The 14,565-nt window shown below is 39.3% G+C and overlaps 2 protein-coding genes across 6 annotated transcripts in view; one reads left to right on the top strand and one right to left on the bottom strand.

Moving 5' to 3' along the window:
* Positions 1 to 6,790, top strand: part of togaram1 (TOG array regulator of axonemal microtubules 1) — a 25,248-nt gene extending 18,458 nt beyond the window's left edge. For all 4 annotated transcript variants that reach the window (XM_015040311.1, XM_015040312.1, XM_015040313.1 and 1 more), the window contains 13 exons: positions 406 to 560; positions 655 to 826; positions 1,330 to 1,566; positions 1,818 to 1,941; positions 2,051 to 2,156; positions 2,744 to 2,979; positions 3,067 to 3,225; positions 3,349 to 3,475; positions 3,552 to 3,667; positions 3,928 to 4,111; positions 4,225 to 4,444; positions 4,524 to 4,610; positions 5,019 to 6,790. In XM_015040311.1, coding sequence (XP_014895797.1) covers positions 406 to 560; positions 655 to 826; positions 1,330 to 1,566; positions 1,818 to 1,941; positions 2,051 to 2,156; positions 2,744 to 2,979; positions 3,067 to 3,225; positions 3,349 to 3,475; positions 3,552 to 3,667; positions 3,928 to 4,111; positions 4,225 to 4,444; positions 4,524 to 4,610; positions 5,019 to 5,272 — 2,177 coding nt within the window. In that variant the 3' untranslated portion in view covers positions 5,273 to 6,790. The remainder of the gene's footprint in view (positions 1 to 405; positions 561 to 654; positions 827 to 1,329; positions 1,567 to 1,817; positions 1,942 to 2,050; positions 2,157 to 2,743; positions 2,980 to 3,066; positions 3,226 to 3,348; positions 3,476 to 3,551; positions 3,668 to 3,927; positions 4,112 to 4,224; positions 4,445 to 4,523; positions 4,611 to 5,018) is intronic.
* A 1,046-nt stretch (positions 6,791 to 7,836) lies between these two features.
* On the bottom strand, positions 7,837 to 13,447 carry ccdc28b (coiled-coil domain containing 28B). 2 transcript variants are annotated; one of them, XM_015040316.1, is made up of 7 exons: positions 13,187 to 13,447; positions 12,315 to 12,357; positions 11,447 to 11,754; positions 11,187 to 11,356; positions 10,839 to 10,993; positions 8,266 to 8,288; positions 7,837 to 8,135 (listed from the first exon to the last, which is right to left on the bottom strand). In XM_015040316.1, the coding sequence occupies exons 3-7, from the start codon at positions 11,680 to 11,682 to the stop codon at positions 8,081 to 8,083; spliced, it is 639 nt and encodes a 212-aa protein (XP_014895802.1). In that variant the 5' UTR covers positions 11,683 to 11,754; positions 12,315 to 12,357; positions 13,187 to 13,447; the 3' UTR covers positions 7,837 to 8,080. The 2 variants fall into 2 exon arrangements, with proteins under 2 accessions (XP_014895802.1, XP_014895800.1); XM_015040314.1 differs by lacking the exon at positions 12,315 to 12,357 and having other exon boundaries at positions 13,187 to 13,446.
* Positions 13,448 to 14,565: the final 1,118 nt, after the last annotated feature.

The raw sequence follows: 14,565 nt of genomic DNA, 5'->3' as shown, positions 1-14,565 counted from the left end.
TTCTTTTTAAAATGTAGAACCTCTTGTAAAACTTTCCCCATTGAAATGCATAGAAAATCTTCAAGGTTCAGCTAATTGTAACAACTTGCAGATACTTTATACCATTCAGGCTTTAAAACAAGATTTTGTCCTCTTACTGTTTGATTCAGGATTTTCATATCTATAGCCATTTTTGTAAGACGACAGTCTTAGTTTCAGTTTTGGTCATATCTTTTTCTCTCTTTTTTTTTTGAGAAAAAGTAATTTTTATGCAAAAACATATAACATAAACACATTATGCTTCCTTTACATCAAGCAAAAATGATATTTTATTTATTTTGAAAATATATCCACCCTTTCAGCTGTAAATGTGTTATCTTAGTGTTTTGTTGAGCAATGCTAATGGCTTTCCCTCATGCTTTTAAGGCATGTGTGGCACTACAGTATCCTCCAACCGTCCAGGAGCCACGCTGTTACTTGAGCAGGGGGATTTGGCTGCCAAGCCTCCCACTGATCCTTTAGCAGGCATCTACAGCCGTCAACTAGATGGCGATGACAGCTCACATCCCGAAGAGCCCAAAGTTAGTCGTACTCTTTTTCGGCGTTGATTCGTAGTGCATCAATCATTCCCTGATGATTTATGACGCGTGTGCTTTCTTCCCGCAAAATGTGTAGGAAATTATGAGAATTGTCAGGAGGGGCCGGGACAAGACAAGAGCGCAGAATCTGGAGCAATTTGAGGATCTGTCAGGTAGAGGGGACGAAACAAGAGACAAGATTCGCCATCGCGTCCGACAAATGTTGTCTGATTCACCCACAGAAGGAAGTGAAGAATTAATCATCAATGGTAAGATACAGTGCCTTCTAAAGTATTCATACCGATTAGGAATGTTCACATAATACTACTTCAAATCCCCAACGTTTTCACAATTATTAACAAATAAGGATCTGCAAAGTGTGGCAGGCATTTCTGTTCAGCCATCTTTCGCTGCTGTTACAGTTACTATCCTCAGCCCAGTTTGGGATATTTCTCCATTAGCTGGGGGCATCTAGACGGGGAATATTGAAATTTTTATCATCAAGATATGATGGAGAACAAAGTCTTCTCAAGTCTCCGCTACAGATTTTATTTGGGTTTAGTTCTGGATTTTCATTGGACCATTTTAATCGTTAAATAGGTTTTGATCTACAAAAATCCCAATAAAATACATGAAGGTTTGTTGAAAGGTGGCAAAATAATAAAAAAAAAAAAGTCCAAGGGGTTTGAATAATTATAGTAGTTTACAATTTTCTTTTTCCTTCCGTGTTCTGAGATTCTGATATTTTTTTCTTTTTATTAATCTTCTGTAGATTGGCGTTTTAACGGCAACACGCTGATATCCACCAAGTCAGATCTTCTCTCTGATGAATCCTCCATCAGTGCCACCAGTCCTGCCAGTCCACCAGAATCTCAAAGTCCAGTAAAAAGCTCAATCACATCCCACCATCCCAGCCCCCCTACATTACCTCCCAACTCAAAAAATGTGTCCCGCCTTAGAAGGGCACCTAGCCTGAGCAGAACCCGACCGTCGCTGTCCCACAGTTCAGGTCAGTGAATCAACAAACCAAACAAACACCAGATTGAAGTTGTTTTACTTTACTTTCAACTGTTGTGATGCCAATTCCTATGTAACATCACCTAGAAGCTTTCTTTATAAATAAAGTAGTACTTTAATAAATAAAGTTGATAATTAGATGTTTAACATCCCCAAAATAACTATTTTTCCCCCCCCAGGATTATGGAATTGCAAAATGAGTTAAAAATCTGACTGTTTTGTTTTTTCTTTGCACCGTTTTAGATGAGTTGTGCCACGCCACTTTAAGACACAAGAAAAATCTGTCCGCTCCTTCGGAGCTCTGTCCCTTTTCAAAGCCCGACCTGGTGCTGACTCAGAGTTTCAACCTCCTGAATTCAGAGGACTGGTGAGAGAAAACTTTCATTGTCAGCATTTATTAATCTGAGGTATTATTACTTTGTCAAATCACAAAGAATGTCCAAAAAGTCAAACTGCAATTCCTTAATATTTTTCAGGGAGAAGAAAATTGAGGGTCTGATGTTCCTGCGCTCTCTTGCTTACAACCATGCAGACACACTTCAAAGCAGACTTCATGAAGTTTGTCTGTGTCTCATCCAAGAGGTAACAACGCTCAACCGTTTGACAAATTAATATTTGACAGCCGAGATCTGGATTTGAGAACCACTGAGGGATGTTTTACCTGAACCAGTCACACAGCAGATTACAGTGCTTGGGAAAAGTATTCAAACCTCTTGCGCCTTTTCATACTTTGTCGAATTAAAACTACAACCTTTGTTGTATTTCATGGAAACTTGGGTGTGGTTAGTTTTGCAAGCTGCTACATTAATATGCTAATTCAGATACTGACAAAGCCAACATTTTGCATCTCTAAAATTTAACTCTTATAATGGAAATGTCCAATGCTCACAGAAAAAAATCAAATAAAGTCCTGTTTCTTTTCCTCATCTTTATTCACAATTTGGTGATGTTGTGAGTGACGGTATTGCTTGGTGGTTGTTTCATTATTTTCAAAGTGCTACAGACTACGAATGTATTACTTTTGCAGCAATCCCTGACAAATTACTATTAGCTGCTGCTTTTCTGCCATCTGTTGGTGATAAAAAAACAAACTGCTCTGACAATTTAACAAATCTTGAACATGTAGTGACAGAGATTATAATAAACTACTTCCTGTTTTCACCAATCAGGTGAAGAACCTGCGCTCAGGGGTCTCCAGGGTGGCAGTGTGTACCCTTGGCGACCTGTACTCACACCTGCAGAGACTAATGGACCAAGAGCTTGAGGGGACAGTTAAAGCGCTGCTGCAGAAGGCCGGGGAGAGTAACACTTTCATCAGGCAGGACGTCGACGGAGCGCTGGACTGCATGGTGCAGCACTGCACTCCGACCCGCGGCATTGGTGCTTTGCTTACTGGAGGAATAAGGTTGGAATGAAAACAGGATAAAAATTCATTTCACATAAAATCTATACACCTTCGATTGCTGATTTCGTTTTTCTCTCTTTCTGACAGCCACCTTAACCCAGTGGTGAGGAAGTGCACTGCTCAGCATCTGGCTAATCTGTTAGAGAAGGTTGGAGCTGCCCGCCTCCTGTCTGGAGGTAAAGATCTTACTGAAAGAATTTTACCTGCCATCACCAAACTTGCACAAGACTCCTCCCAGGAGGCCAGGTATGTACAAAGTTGTAATGTTTCGTCGTGTCACATTTTAAATTAACATGCGCAAGTGTAACTTCGGCGTTTGTCACACCCAAGATCTTAAATGGTATGATTATTGTGTTTTTTTGCCCACAGGTACTTTGGTCGTCGAATGCTGCTATTTCTGTCATCTCACCCTGGCTTTGACAAGAACCTGGAAAAATATATTCCCACCAAAGACCTGCAAACTGTCAGAGACACCGTCTTGACTCTCAGGACGAAGGTATGCATTTTATTTACTTACTGACATTCTAATCTTTGGTAGATGTCATCTAATCTTGTGATTGCTGTGTCTTTAGGGTCTCGGTGAGATGCCCCAAGACTCTCAGTCAGCCAGAGGAAGACGTTCGCTCCCAGGCAGCGGGACAGTCAGGGCTTCATCTCTCAATGGAGAGCAACTCAATCAGACCAACAGGTGAGAATGCAAGGCTTAGCAAAAGTTGCTCTTTTGGTCTCGTATGTATAGAGCACATTGGTTTGCTTTGTCTTCTTTGTGGCTATTGACAACTGTGCTAACTTATGACTTATCGCTTTCATTTGTCTGTGTTGCTACGTGCGTAATCCGAGTGGTGTGAATAGTTTTACTAGGTACTGGATATCAAACATCAGAAGATGCATCGGAACAAATTTTACTACCAACAGTGTTTAATTAAGTTTTGTATTTTCTAACTGCAGGGAGTCGAACAGCCATTACGGCTGTAAACATCAAACACAGAGTATCGCCGACAAAAACGAATACATAAAGCAGATCTCAGGTTTGCTGGGTTCAAAGGACTTCAGAGAGCGGATCAAAGGCATTGATCAGCTAGTGGCTGACTGCGAACACAACCCCAACATGGTCGTCAATAGTATATTTCCGGTTGGTGCAATAAATGATTTCTTCACTCCGTAAAAATGATTATTGCAATTAAAGCCATTGTGAATGTTTAGTAAGTCTGTTTCACTGTTGCCTTTTGCTTTGTTGTATTTTAGGTGTTTGATGCCTTTAAAGCCAGACTGCAGGAGTCCAACAGCAAGGTTAACCTTTACGCCCTGGAGTCTCTGCAGAAAATAACCCATTTGCTGAAGGACAGCTTGTCCCAAGTGGTTAACATCCTGGTGCCAGCTATTGTGGACAATCACCTCAACTCCAAGAATCACGCCATCTATTCTGCTGCTATCGGAGCTCTGAATGCACTTATTTTGAATCTTGGTAATTCTTTTAAACATTTGCAGCGTACATTCTGATTAAGTGGCACTCTGTTATAGTGTTTTTTCTTTTACTTGCACAGATAATACTCTTCTTCTTCAACCTTTCTGCACCAAGGCCCAGTTTTTAAGTGGCAAAGCTAAGGTGGATCTCATCGAAAAGGTTGCAGGTATGTTTGACATAATGCATATTACATGTACCTCTCAACAAATTACAGACAGAATGATATATTTTAAGTATATATTTCTGTTACTTTTGACGATGGAGGCTTTTTTCCCCTAACGTGAATGGGCTTTACTTGACTTTCCTCTCATGGTAGCTGTTCTACCATTTGTCCTTCCTCTGAACTTTCCACTCTTTTGTCATTTAGCAGTGAAGTTTAGTGGCTCAGCCTTCATGTGGAGGGTGTCGGTCACAGTCTGCTGGACGGCTGTTGAGTCACCAGTCTATCCAATGATTGTGAACTTAACATATCAGAATTTAAAAAAAAGAATGCTGTTTTAGAGTTGCACCAGTATTATAAACAGGCTAATCGATGTAACGTCTCACTCATTGTCAACATATTTTCTGATTCCAGGTCTTGTTAAGGAGCTTTATCCTCGCAAGCCTCAGGTGGTGGAGCAGAAAGTCTTGCCCTTACTGTGGCACCTTCTGGGTACCTCCACCCACAGCGGCAGCATCCACGGCAGGAGTGGCAGCGTTCGGACCGCAACGGCCAAGCTGTGCCAAGCCCTTCACACCCAAATGGGGTCGAGCCTGAACGAGTGCGCTGCCTCCCAGCCTACTAATGTCCAGAAAGGTTTAAACGAGCTTCTGAGGACCTTAAAATAAAGGAAAAGCAAGATCCAAATGTTGAAAAAGAACATTAAGACTGATCTTACTTGAAACAAAAGAAATGTTCTACGTTTCTTACAGTGCCTGCACTTTTATATCAATATGAGAAAAACTAACATCTTAGGTTGTTCCAATTGTTTTATCAGTGATGTTTACGTCGGTACAGGAATGTTAACATACCGATATCAGGTCTTATTCCTTCTCAACCTGCTCTCTCTGCACTTTGAAAAGTAGCTGATCATCAAAGTTTCCTCCATTACGCACTGTTGACAAATCGGAGACACTATTACAGAATGTAAAACCGAAATGCACAAAGAAGACAGGGAGCCCAAAGGTGTATATTTTTGATGTTTTATCAAAGGTGATGTGATATTTTTTTGAAATGTCATGCAGATTTGAAGATTTGTGACGAGATTAAAAAAATGGTATGAAATACTTTTGTACAGCTCAGTTGTGTATTTGCACAGTATTAGCTTAATGTTTAAGTATAGTGTAAATTGATGGTTATAATTTATCTAATGTATAATGGTCTGAAAATCATTAATGATGTGTTGAGTTTGTACTCCGTTTTCTTTGTTTGCATGACCAAGACTTTTAAACAGAATCAACCTTGTATAATCTCTGTGGGGGGGATGGATGTACACAGAAACCTAAAAGGTTGGAAAAAGTTGTTTTTACACCTGTGATTGCCTGAGAAACAGCAAGAAGTCGGCTCTGTTTCCGTCTCTGTATCGTGCCAGTCTTCAAGTAGCCTTTTAACTCAAATGGTGATTTATATTTAACTGATTTGTGAACTAATGAAAAGAGATATATGAATAAACGGTTTATTTCCCTAATACTAAACTTCACTTTTTCTTTCAGGGATTACATAATATTTAGAAAAAGGTCAAAAAACATTCTGGTTTCAGTTCAGAAATAAGTGCCATTTTGAATTCCAGTTAGTCAGGTATGATGAACTTAAATATAACCAGGAAACGCACAAATTTTAAAGTTAAATCATCTTTATTCTGGATGATGTTGCTGGAGAGTTCCATAGTTTTTTTTTTTGTTTGTTTTTTTACAGTATACATTTTCACCTTGTACATTTTAATTATGATCCCTAAATGCAAAATGACAAACATCTTAATTGAAGAATCTGAGTAACTTAAAAGTTATGTTGGAAAAGACAACTGGAGACCCTCAGCCCTGAAATAAGTTTGTAAGAGAGGGGTTGCAATAAATTAAAACATGTCCAAGCTTTCAATTAAAGAAAATATAAGAGACACCTGAAAAAAAAAGATTCAATTAAAAGAAAACTCGTATACATAAGGAAATATTTAAAATATAAGGTAAGGGATACATAATCATAGGGAAGAACATTCACTTGACATCTGTCCACCATAGTTATCATCATCCTTCACAAGAACAATAAGGATGCCTCTTTGTCCACAAAAAAATATATATCATTGCTAAAGTTGGCTGCATGAAACCATACTAATGGATAGCTAAGCGGAAGGAAAAAAAAAACTGCACAAGCAACAGAAACAACTCAACAAGCTTTACAGACATGGTTTCATTTTTCAGAAGTTGGCACTGACCAACACGGTTAACAGTGCCGATACCTTGTTTAATAAGTTTGGCATCACTGTGCTTGATTGGCCAACAAACTCAACCAATTTATGATGAAGAAAACACACTAGAGCCACAGGTGAAAGCAATGTGAAGCAACTCATAAGAGCTCTGAGTGCATAGACTACATTAGCATACTTTTCAGTGGGCCAACATTTATTGATTCAAAATATTGTTTTAATTGTTTGAAATCCTCAAATTATTACAATGTAATAGATCTAAAAAAAAATAGCTTCACCTTTTCAATTCAACTGTTACAGTTGATTTTAAAACTGTAACAATTATGCTATAATTAACTGACATGCACCTGCAGTGTTCAATACATTTTGCACAATTAAAGTAGCTGCCACTTTGAAATAGCACTGTACAGAGAGTACATACTTTACACAGAGGTTTTCTTGTATGAAACAAAGATTTTTATAGTTTTTGTAGCAAGAACTGAAGTTTCTGACTCATAATGAAAATGGCAAATTTTACATTTTGAAACATTACCTTAGCAATATATATAAAAAACAACATTGTGTGCAGTAGATCTCCAAAGTTTAGCTTAAATCGCATCAGTTTTCCAGCAAAGATATAAAACTGTGGGAGACATTGATACCGACAGCAAAGCTACCTTAAAACCTCTGCTGCAAACACCATGCTGCTGTTTAAAGGGTCAAATATGTTTTCCAGTTAAACACTGGTACAGATGCACTTGCCGTCTGAAACGAAGCAACATGCACTGAATGGCATACAAGTGCCGGTGTAAATTCACAGCTCATGGAATGTGCTTCTTTTGTCACAGAAAATTGAGTTTTTTTGTTGTTTTTTTTCCCTTTTAGTCAAACCCACTTTTGCCAAGAAAATGTTCAAAACCTAAATGCATTCTTTCTTTATTTTATTTTTTTTTTCAACATTCCAGTTCAGACTAGTTTGCGGTCATGTTTCTGTGCTATGAATGAGGCGTTTGATTTTTTTTTTTTTTTTGGTTGCGCTCTAATTTAATGCTCTGCTGCATCCAGTCATTGGAATGTCCTCTCAGCTCCACTGACTGAGTGGAAAAATGGCCTCCTCCCTCTCCTTTGGACCTTCCTGCTCCCGTTTCTAAGGCAACTGGTTTAATGCCATGGTAACCTGCTCTTTTCAATATTTTTATCTTTTTGTGATGTTCAGAAAAGATCAGCGCGTCGTCAACGTTCTGGGCACCTGGCTCTGTCAGGGACCAGATGTCTTGGGCAGGTCCTGATTCTCGGCCAAGTGGAGCTTTTGTCTGAGCAAAGACGCATTAAGGATTCACACAGAGTCACTTTGAAGTGGAAACACAATTAAAATACACTTTCCAATGTAGGGAGCGCTGGTGATGCCATTAACATACAAGCTTTCAGTAAGGAAAAGGATACATTGAGGTGCTGAGCTCCTCCAGCTGTGGAAACAAAGCAGTAAATAGATGAGTATTGAAAAATCAAAACCGCTAAAAATAGATTATATTGTAGTTCAGGGCCGTCCTTTCTGAATCTGATCAGATTACATAACAGCCTGCGCTTTGTAAGGCAATGTTTCCACTGAACTCCTGTTACCTGATCAGCGTTCACAAAAGCATATGATCATCTTCCTTCATCTACACAAATCCACTCAACAGCCCATCAGCTCCAGCCAAAACATGCTCCTCTAAGGCAAGGCAATTTGTCATACAATAAGCTGCGTAGAAGTAAATTTCTTCTACAAAATGGAAAAGCCACTTGACAGCCTTCTGCTGTCATCTAAAATGTATTGTGTATAGCTTAAAAAAAAAATATTCAGCAGAAAAAAATAAAATAAAATTTACAATATCTCCAAGAGGGTACATTTTGGATATGGTAGTGTCTGACCACACAGGAGAATTTTCTGGAGAATTTGGGAATGCAGTCAGGTCAAGGGTCAAAAGACATTAAGCGTGAAAAAAAAATATATATAAAGCAGACAATCTGGCACCAGGACCCAAAAGAAGACATGGACATGAAATATATACATGTGGTGATTCGTTTATTTTAGGGAATATGTGTTGAGCAGAGCCTTATAAAAGAGACACTGCCCAAAGATCGGGAGGATTTCACCACGACTGGGCCAAGATTTCCTCGCAATTCGGTCATACTGACTCAGGCTGCAGTACTGTAGCTGTTCAAAGTCTGTAGCATGTCGAGTCTTTTTCCTGCAACGTCACCACACAGCATCAAGAGAAGATTTGATGCCGAGTTGGATATTGACGGAAGACAATATCCAAAATGAAAACCAATTTTGTACATCTCCAGTGCAATTCTGAATAGAACCAAATGACCTGATTACTGTTGAAGCTTCAGCTAATGGATTATTATATTTCTCAAAGTCAGAGGCCTCAAAAGTCGTTTCAAATCTGATTATTCCTACCCACTGCATCACTATCCAAAACAACTCTTGACACTTGGATAAGTTATGACAACATTTAACTTCCCTTTGGGATAAAGTATTTTTGAACTTAATATCTTAATTTAGTAATTGGATTATTATCATTTCAATGCAATTCTTACCAACTGAAATTCTTAATTTCAATTCTTTACAGTTAAAGTAAAGTTTGGACAGGGAAAAAAAACCATTTTGAAAAAAGTAACTTAATTGCAGTGTGGTATTATTACATGTCAAAACAGCCTGAAGAGCCCAACAACAGAAACCGACTGCTCACAGGGAGGTTGTAAAACCATTTTGGATTTTTTTTAGAATCGGATAAAAACGAAAAAAGAAAAAACAAACAAACTGGTTTTATATCTCTGCCATTGGTGATGAGGAAGACAAACAAGTCAGTCTATCTCTTCCCCATTCCAAAAAGTGTTGAGACATAGCTGTCTGATTATTGTATCTGAACATTAGAGATAATCAGGTTCCCAGCTGCTTTTGGAAAAATGAGCCTTCCTTTGAGTGCTTACACCACCAAATTCAGAAGTAAGAGCTTCTGAAATTGTGAGGGCTTCCATCAAAACCTCCATTAAAATATGCAAATTACTCCACACATTTATGTTCTGTATTGACCACTAAGCAGCCGTTTCAGATGCTACTTATTTTATGCATTTATACAACTTAAGCAACAAACCAGTTGATGTATAGTTGTAAAAAATAATAAAACTTAAGTTTTTTGTGGGTATTTTATGATAAATAGGCACAGAATATACCTTATTATGAAGTTGGAGGTAAATGAAATGGCAAATATAAAATACAAAAATTGTATACGGGAGACAGAGGGAAAAGGTGGCACTTTTTCTGGCAGGCTGGATGGAGAGCTTTCGTGTGTTTACAGGTGATGGATGAAGCTGAGGGAGGAAAACCTTTGGGCTGTTTCCATTGTTATTTGCATGGAGAGAACTGTTTTGCATGTGGGTAAAAAAAAAAAAAAAAGCTCAGTTTTGGTCAAATCTAAACAGGAACCCTGCCTTACACTTCTCCTGACCGCTCTGCTGTTCTTTGGTCTTCAGGGTGCCATTTGCTCACTGATGTTTTCTAAAAAAAACTTTTTCAATGCATTTCACAATTATGCTTTACTTTGTGTTGTTCAAATAAAATTGTAACAATTTGTTTGCATCCTCATAACCATTTGAACCGCACCAGAGTTCACATTAATTGAACAGAGACCCAGGTTTTTAGACTGAGCAGTGACTGCTTTTTATTAGTTTGGATCAGAGTTCAATTGCACATTCACATCTCCCCAAACGAAGCGAACTTTCTAGATAAATAGACTAGAGTTCTACTAAAATAGACTCCACAGGGCTGGTGTGAGACTGGGTTCAGATTTAAGCAAAAGTCGTGGATTATCTTTCCTGAGTTTGATTTGTAAGGGAGAAAAATATCAGAATTGACTGGACTAACTCGGTTCTCCTTGTGTATCCGATTCAAGCTTTGCTCAATCGGCTTTCTAAACCACACGTCTCGGTTTGAAAGTGAACTCTCTGCTGATCTGACTCATGCTTACGTTGCACAGCAGGTGCTCCAGGTTGAGATCGGAAGCACCCTTCCTCTGATCCTCGGAAAGCTCCTCCACGTGGCTGTCGAGGCTGAAGTGCAGCCGCGCCAGCTTCTCCTGCATCTCCCGCACATGTTCCAGCTGCTCAAAGGAGCAAACTTTTCCTAGAAGTCAGACAGAGACTCGGCTTGACCTCTTATTTGTAGACAAGTCAGAAGTATTTCCATGACGGCAGATTATTTAAGTAGCCTGCACAGCTTCTTCTTGATTACAGCCAGATTCAGGTGACAAAGCTGTTATTTTTAAGCCTGTAACAGAATATTCCCCTAATGGGCTCCCACATGGAGGTTATCTTACCGAACGCCTGTAATTTGCCTGAGTGGAAGTCATTGAGGAGGTTCAGGAGGCCTCCTTCCATCTCTCTCACATCCGAGACATCTGTAAGGAAGGAGTGCTGCAGGGGGGGAGACTGGACCACTTTACTGGGCCCTGCTGGCTGCGGAGCCTTGGGTTTCTCCCTGTGTGGTCTAATGGGAAAAAAAAGAAAAAAAAAAAAACCATGTAATTTTCTCAGATTCCAAAGTTGGGTGTAACTGGTTAAGTAATAAGGTGCAAACCGTGTTGTCTTTGGCGGGGCTACCACAGGCGTGAACGCCTCTTTTGGCTGTCCCGGCGCTCCTATGGATCTCTTAAACTTGCTCCTGTTCTTGGGGGAGGGAGGCTGCGGCAGGCCGAGGGAGAAGGTGGCACTTTTGCTGGCAGGAAGGACAGAGAGCTTGCGGGGGTTGATGGGTGGCGGAGGAGGCTGAGGGAGGGACACCTTTGGGCTGCGTTTCTTACGCTTGTCTTCCATGACAGCTCATTTATGTTTGTTGCTTCCAGTGCAGGTAACACACACACAGCCCAGCTGGTGTGCAGGATTGTCCTGAAACAACAAACGTAGGAAGCTGAAGAGCAGCAGTCCTCCTTCCCCCTTCCCTTCCTTCTAGGAAGGACTTGGACAGTGCCAAAATCACTACTGCAGAATCTACCTCTGCACATTAGGGGATGATTTAATTATCCAACAGTAAAGCATCCCAGCAAATCTCAAATCACAGTCAGGTAAAAGGCTCTGTTGATGCAATTTTTTTTATTTACTTAAAAAGAAAATATCCTCCAAGAATGTTTATGCTTTCATAATATATGGCAAAAAATAAGTCAAAATCTCTAAAAGCTAAACTGCAGCAGTAGTCATTTCTTAATGCAACCATCTGTTTGCAGAACTGGATACTTTAAAGAGCCTGTAACATGATCTACAGAGATAAACCTTAATAGGATCTGGATGATGCATAAGAGCACTTTGTGTTTTTTAGATAAACAGGTTAAACTCCACCTGAACAGAGACAAGCTAAGTTTTTGTGTTGCATTACATGGATTGTGAGGTTACCAAAGCTCGCCACAGCTCTAAATTCATCTTGATTGAAAGTGTTAAAAGCAGAAATTTACCAATTTTTCCCTGACTGGCTCTGATTGTAGATCGGCAGGTCCACTACCAACAAAAAAAAAAAAAAAACATTTTTATTAGTACTTTTTTCCAATCAAAAATTAGGAACTCCCATTATTCTCCTTAATGACCACAACACGTTTTCTCTCTGCTTCTTAAAATTATGCTTTGATGTTTAATTAAAGGTGTGATTCAAGATTACAACGTCTTATTTGTTTTATGTTTTCTCCACAGGAAAAACATCTGAGTCACCATGTCAGAACTCCAAGAAAACCAGTATTATAAACATATTTGTTATGTTTTATATGAATTTTGTTATGGCTTTTGGAGCTGGGATATTAACATTGGCTGACAAGAGGCTAAAAGTTATCAACAGAGGACATTACTTTAAGAAAAAGTAATGCTCATGTTAGACTTAGGCTCTCGTGGGCCCCCTGCTGGTTTCAGCTTCGTCTACACAGCTGCTTTGCTCGTTTATGCCTTTGGCCGGCTTCAAATTAGAGTTGTAACTTCTAATATTTATTTCTTAAAGCCTGAGATTAATTTAATTAATGTTCAAGACAGCGTGCTTTTTTTCATGGTAAACAGGACTACATTACTGGAATTGTGACCTTACTACGCGCCCTGCATCTAATCGCAGTGGATGATAGTATCAGGTCGCCTCCAAGTGCGGTCCAAAGATGGCCACTAGTAATAAACAAAGGTAACTTTGTGCGCTGAAATCCTCATTTTTATGCTCTACATCTGTACTATAAGAATAATAAATGACAAACAATGTGTGAACAGCAAATATAGTTGTATTCTGGTAGGTTCTGTGCGGCAGAAGACGCGTAAACAGGTTTATGATCCACAGACTGACACAAATAAGACTTACCGAATCAAGTACGCACCACAGAGCCTGCCGGCTGGGCTCGGTGTCGCATTTCTCCTCCTTCTGTGACCGAAACCGTCAACGCACACTTTGTACTAATTAACATTAACCTCTTGAAATCACGATGGAGGTAAATGATCTGTCCAGCAGCTGTGAAGTGTGAAATTACTGATGAGATGTAACGCGCGACAACATCGACGCTGTAAGCCGGGGAGCTGTTGTCTATATCCGTCTTAAAGGGCCAGCACGCCCCGGTGTGGCACGAAATCCTGCGGCCGTCTCATGAGGTGACTCAAGAGGGCGCTGTTCTTTCTGTAACCTGTTCCCAAAACTCCACTGACTCACAGTACCTTGGAAAAATGATCTTACGCTTAAACGTTTTGCACATTTTGTGACGTTTCAACCGGAAACGTCACATTCTACTGGGATTTTATGTAATGACTGAAACAAAGAAGTAAAAATGTAAAGTGAAGACACATTTTATACAAATGAAGCAAAAATAAAAATGTCAATAAGATTTGAAAACTGTACAATTCCACACGGTATGTTAACCCACTTTTGCTGAGAAAAAAAAAATAGATGAAATCCACGACAACCAATCACCTTTAAAATTCAGCTACTTGAGAAACAGTCACTCTGTTTGGCTTAATGTCAGTATAGGCTTCAGGCATTTTCTAATCTAGAACACTATGGGCACTCTGGTCAAATTAAACCAAACGGAGCTTATTGTCCTATATACAAAAATCTACAGCTTATAGAATATTCTCCTTGTACAGACAATCTCCAAAATGAGTCATTGTGGTTGCAGTATCACGATGTTGGACTGTTTTTCTTCAGCAGAGCTAACAGAGCTAGTCAGAGCTGATGGAATGATGGATGGAGCTAAACATGGGGCAGTTCTAGAAGAAAACCTGCAGCTAGATCATGCAAAATACTTGAGGCTGGGACAGATTCATCTTCCAGGAAAAAAATAGTAAACATACAACAGATGTATAACAGCATGGCTTAGATTGAAGCTTATATATGCATTTGAATGGCCTAAAATTTAGACATAATCCAGTTGTGACATGACTTTAAAATTGCTGTTCACAGGTCTTCTGTTTAGGACTAATCAGATTGACTGAGTTTGGCTTATTTACCAAAACCTAATAGGCCCAAAGACGTCTTTTTTCAAAACTACAAAGCTGGTAGAGACACAACTCAATGTGCAGATATTTTTCAGAGTAATTTGTAAGAAAAACCATAACAAAAATGTAACCTTTTCAATTCTCAGGCGCAAACAGGCTGTAAAAATTGTTAATAAACCTATAAGATCTTCAATGACGTCCTTAAAATCAGAGGAACTTAATCTGTTTCTGTCTCTGTGATGGCCAAATCCATGG

This window comes from Poecilia latipinna, unplaced genomic scaffold (assembly GCF_001443285.1).
Source record: "Poecilia latipinna isolate Pla-1442-1.1 unplaced genomic scaffold, P_latipinna-1.0 Scaffold504, whole genome shotgun sequence".
Lineage (NCBI taxonomy): Eukaryota > Metazoa > Chordata > Actinopteri > Cyprinodontiformes > Poeciliidae > Poecilia > Poecilia latipinna.
Note: the sequence above shows the minus strand (reverse complement) of the source record. Positions and strands in the feature narration are given on the sequence as shown.

What these genes read in the sequence shown, in the direction of transcription:
- ccdc28b (XM_015040316.1), bottom strand. Translation starts at nt 11,682, where the DNA reads ATGGAAGACAAGCGTAAGAAACGCAGCCCAAAGGTGTCCCTCCCTCAG. An exon ending in GCCCCGCCAAAGACAACACG is followed by an intron (nt 11,357 to 11,446) that starts GTTTGCACCTTA and finishes TTTTCCCATTAG; the next exon opens with ACCACACAGGGAGAAACCCA. An exon ending in AGGCAAATTACAGGCGTTCG is followed by an intron (nt 10,994 to 11,186) that starts GTAAGATAACCT and finishes TCTGACTTCTAG; the next exon opens with GAAAAGTTTGCTCCTTTGAG.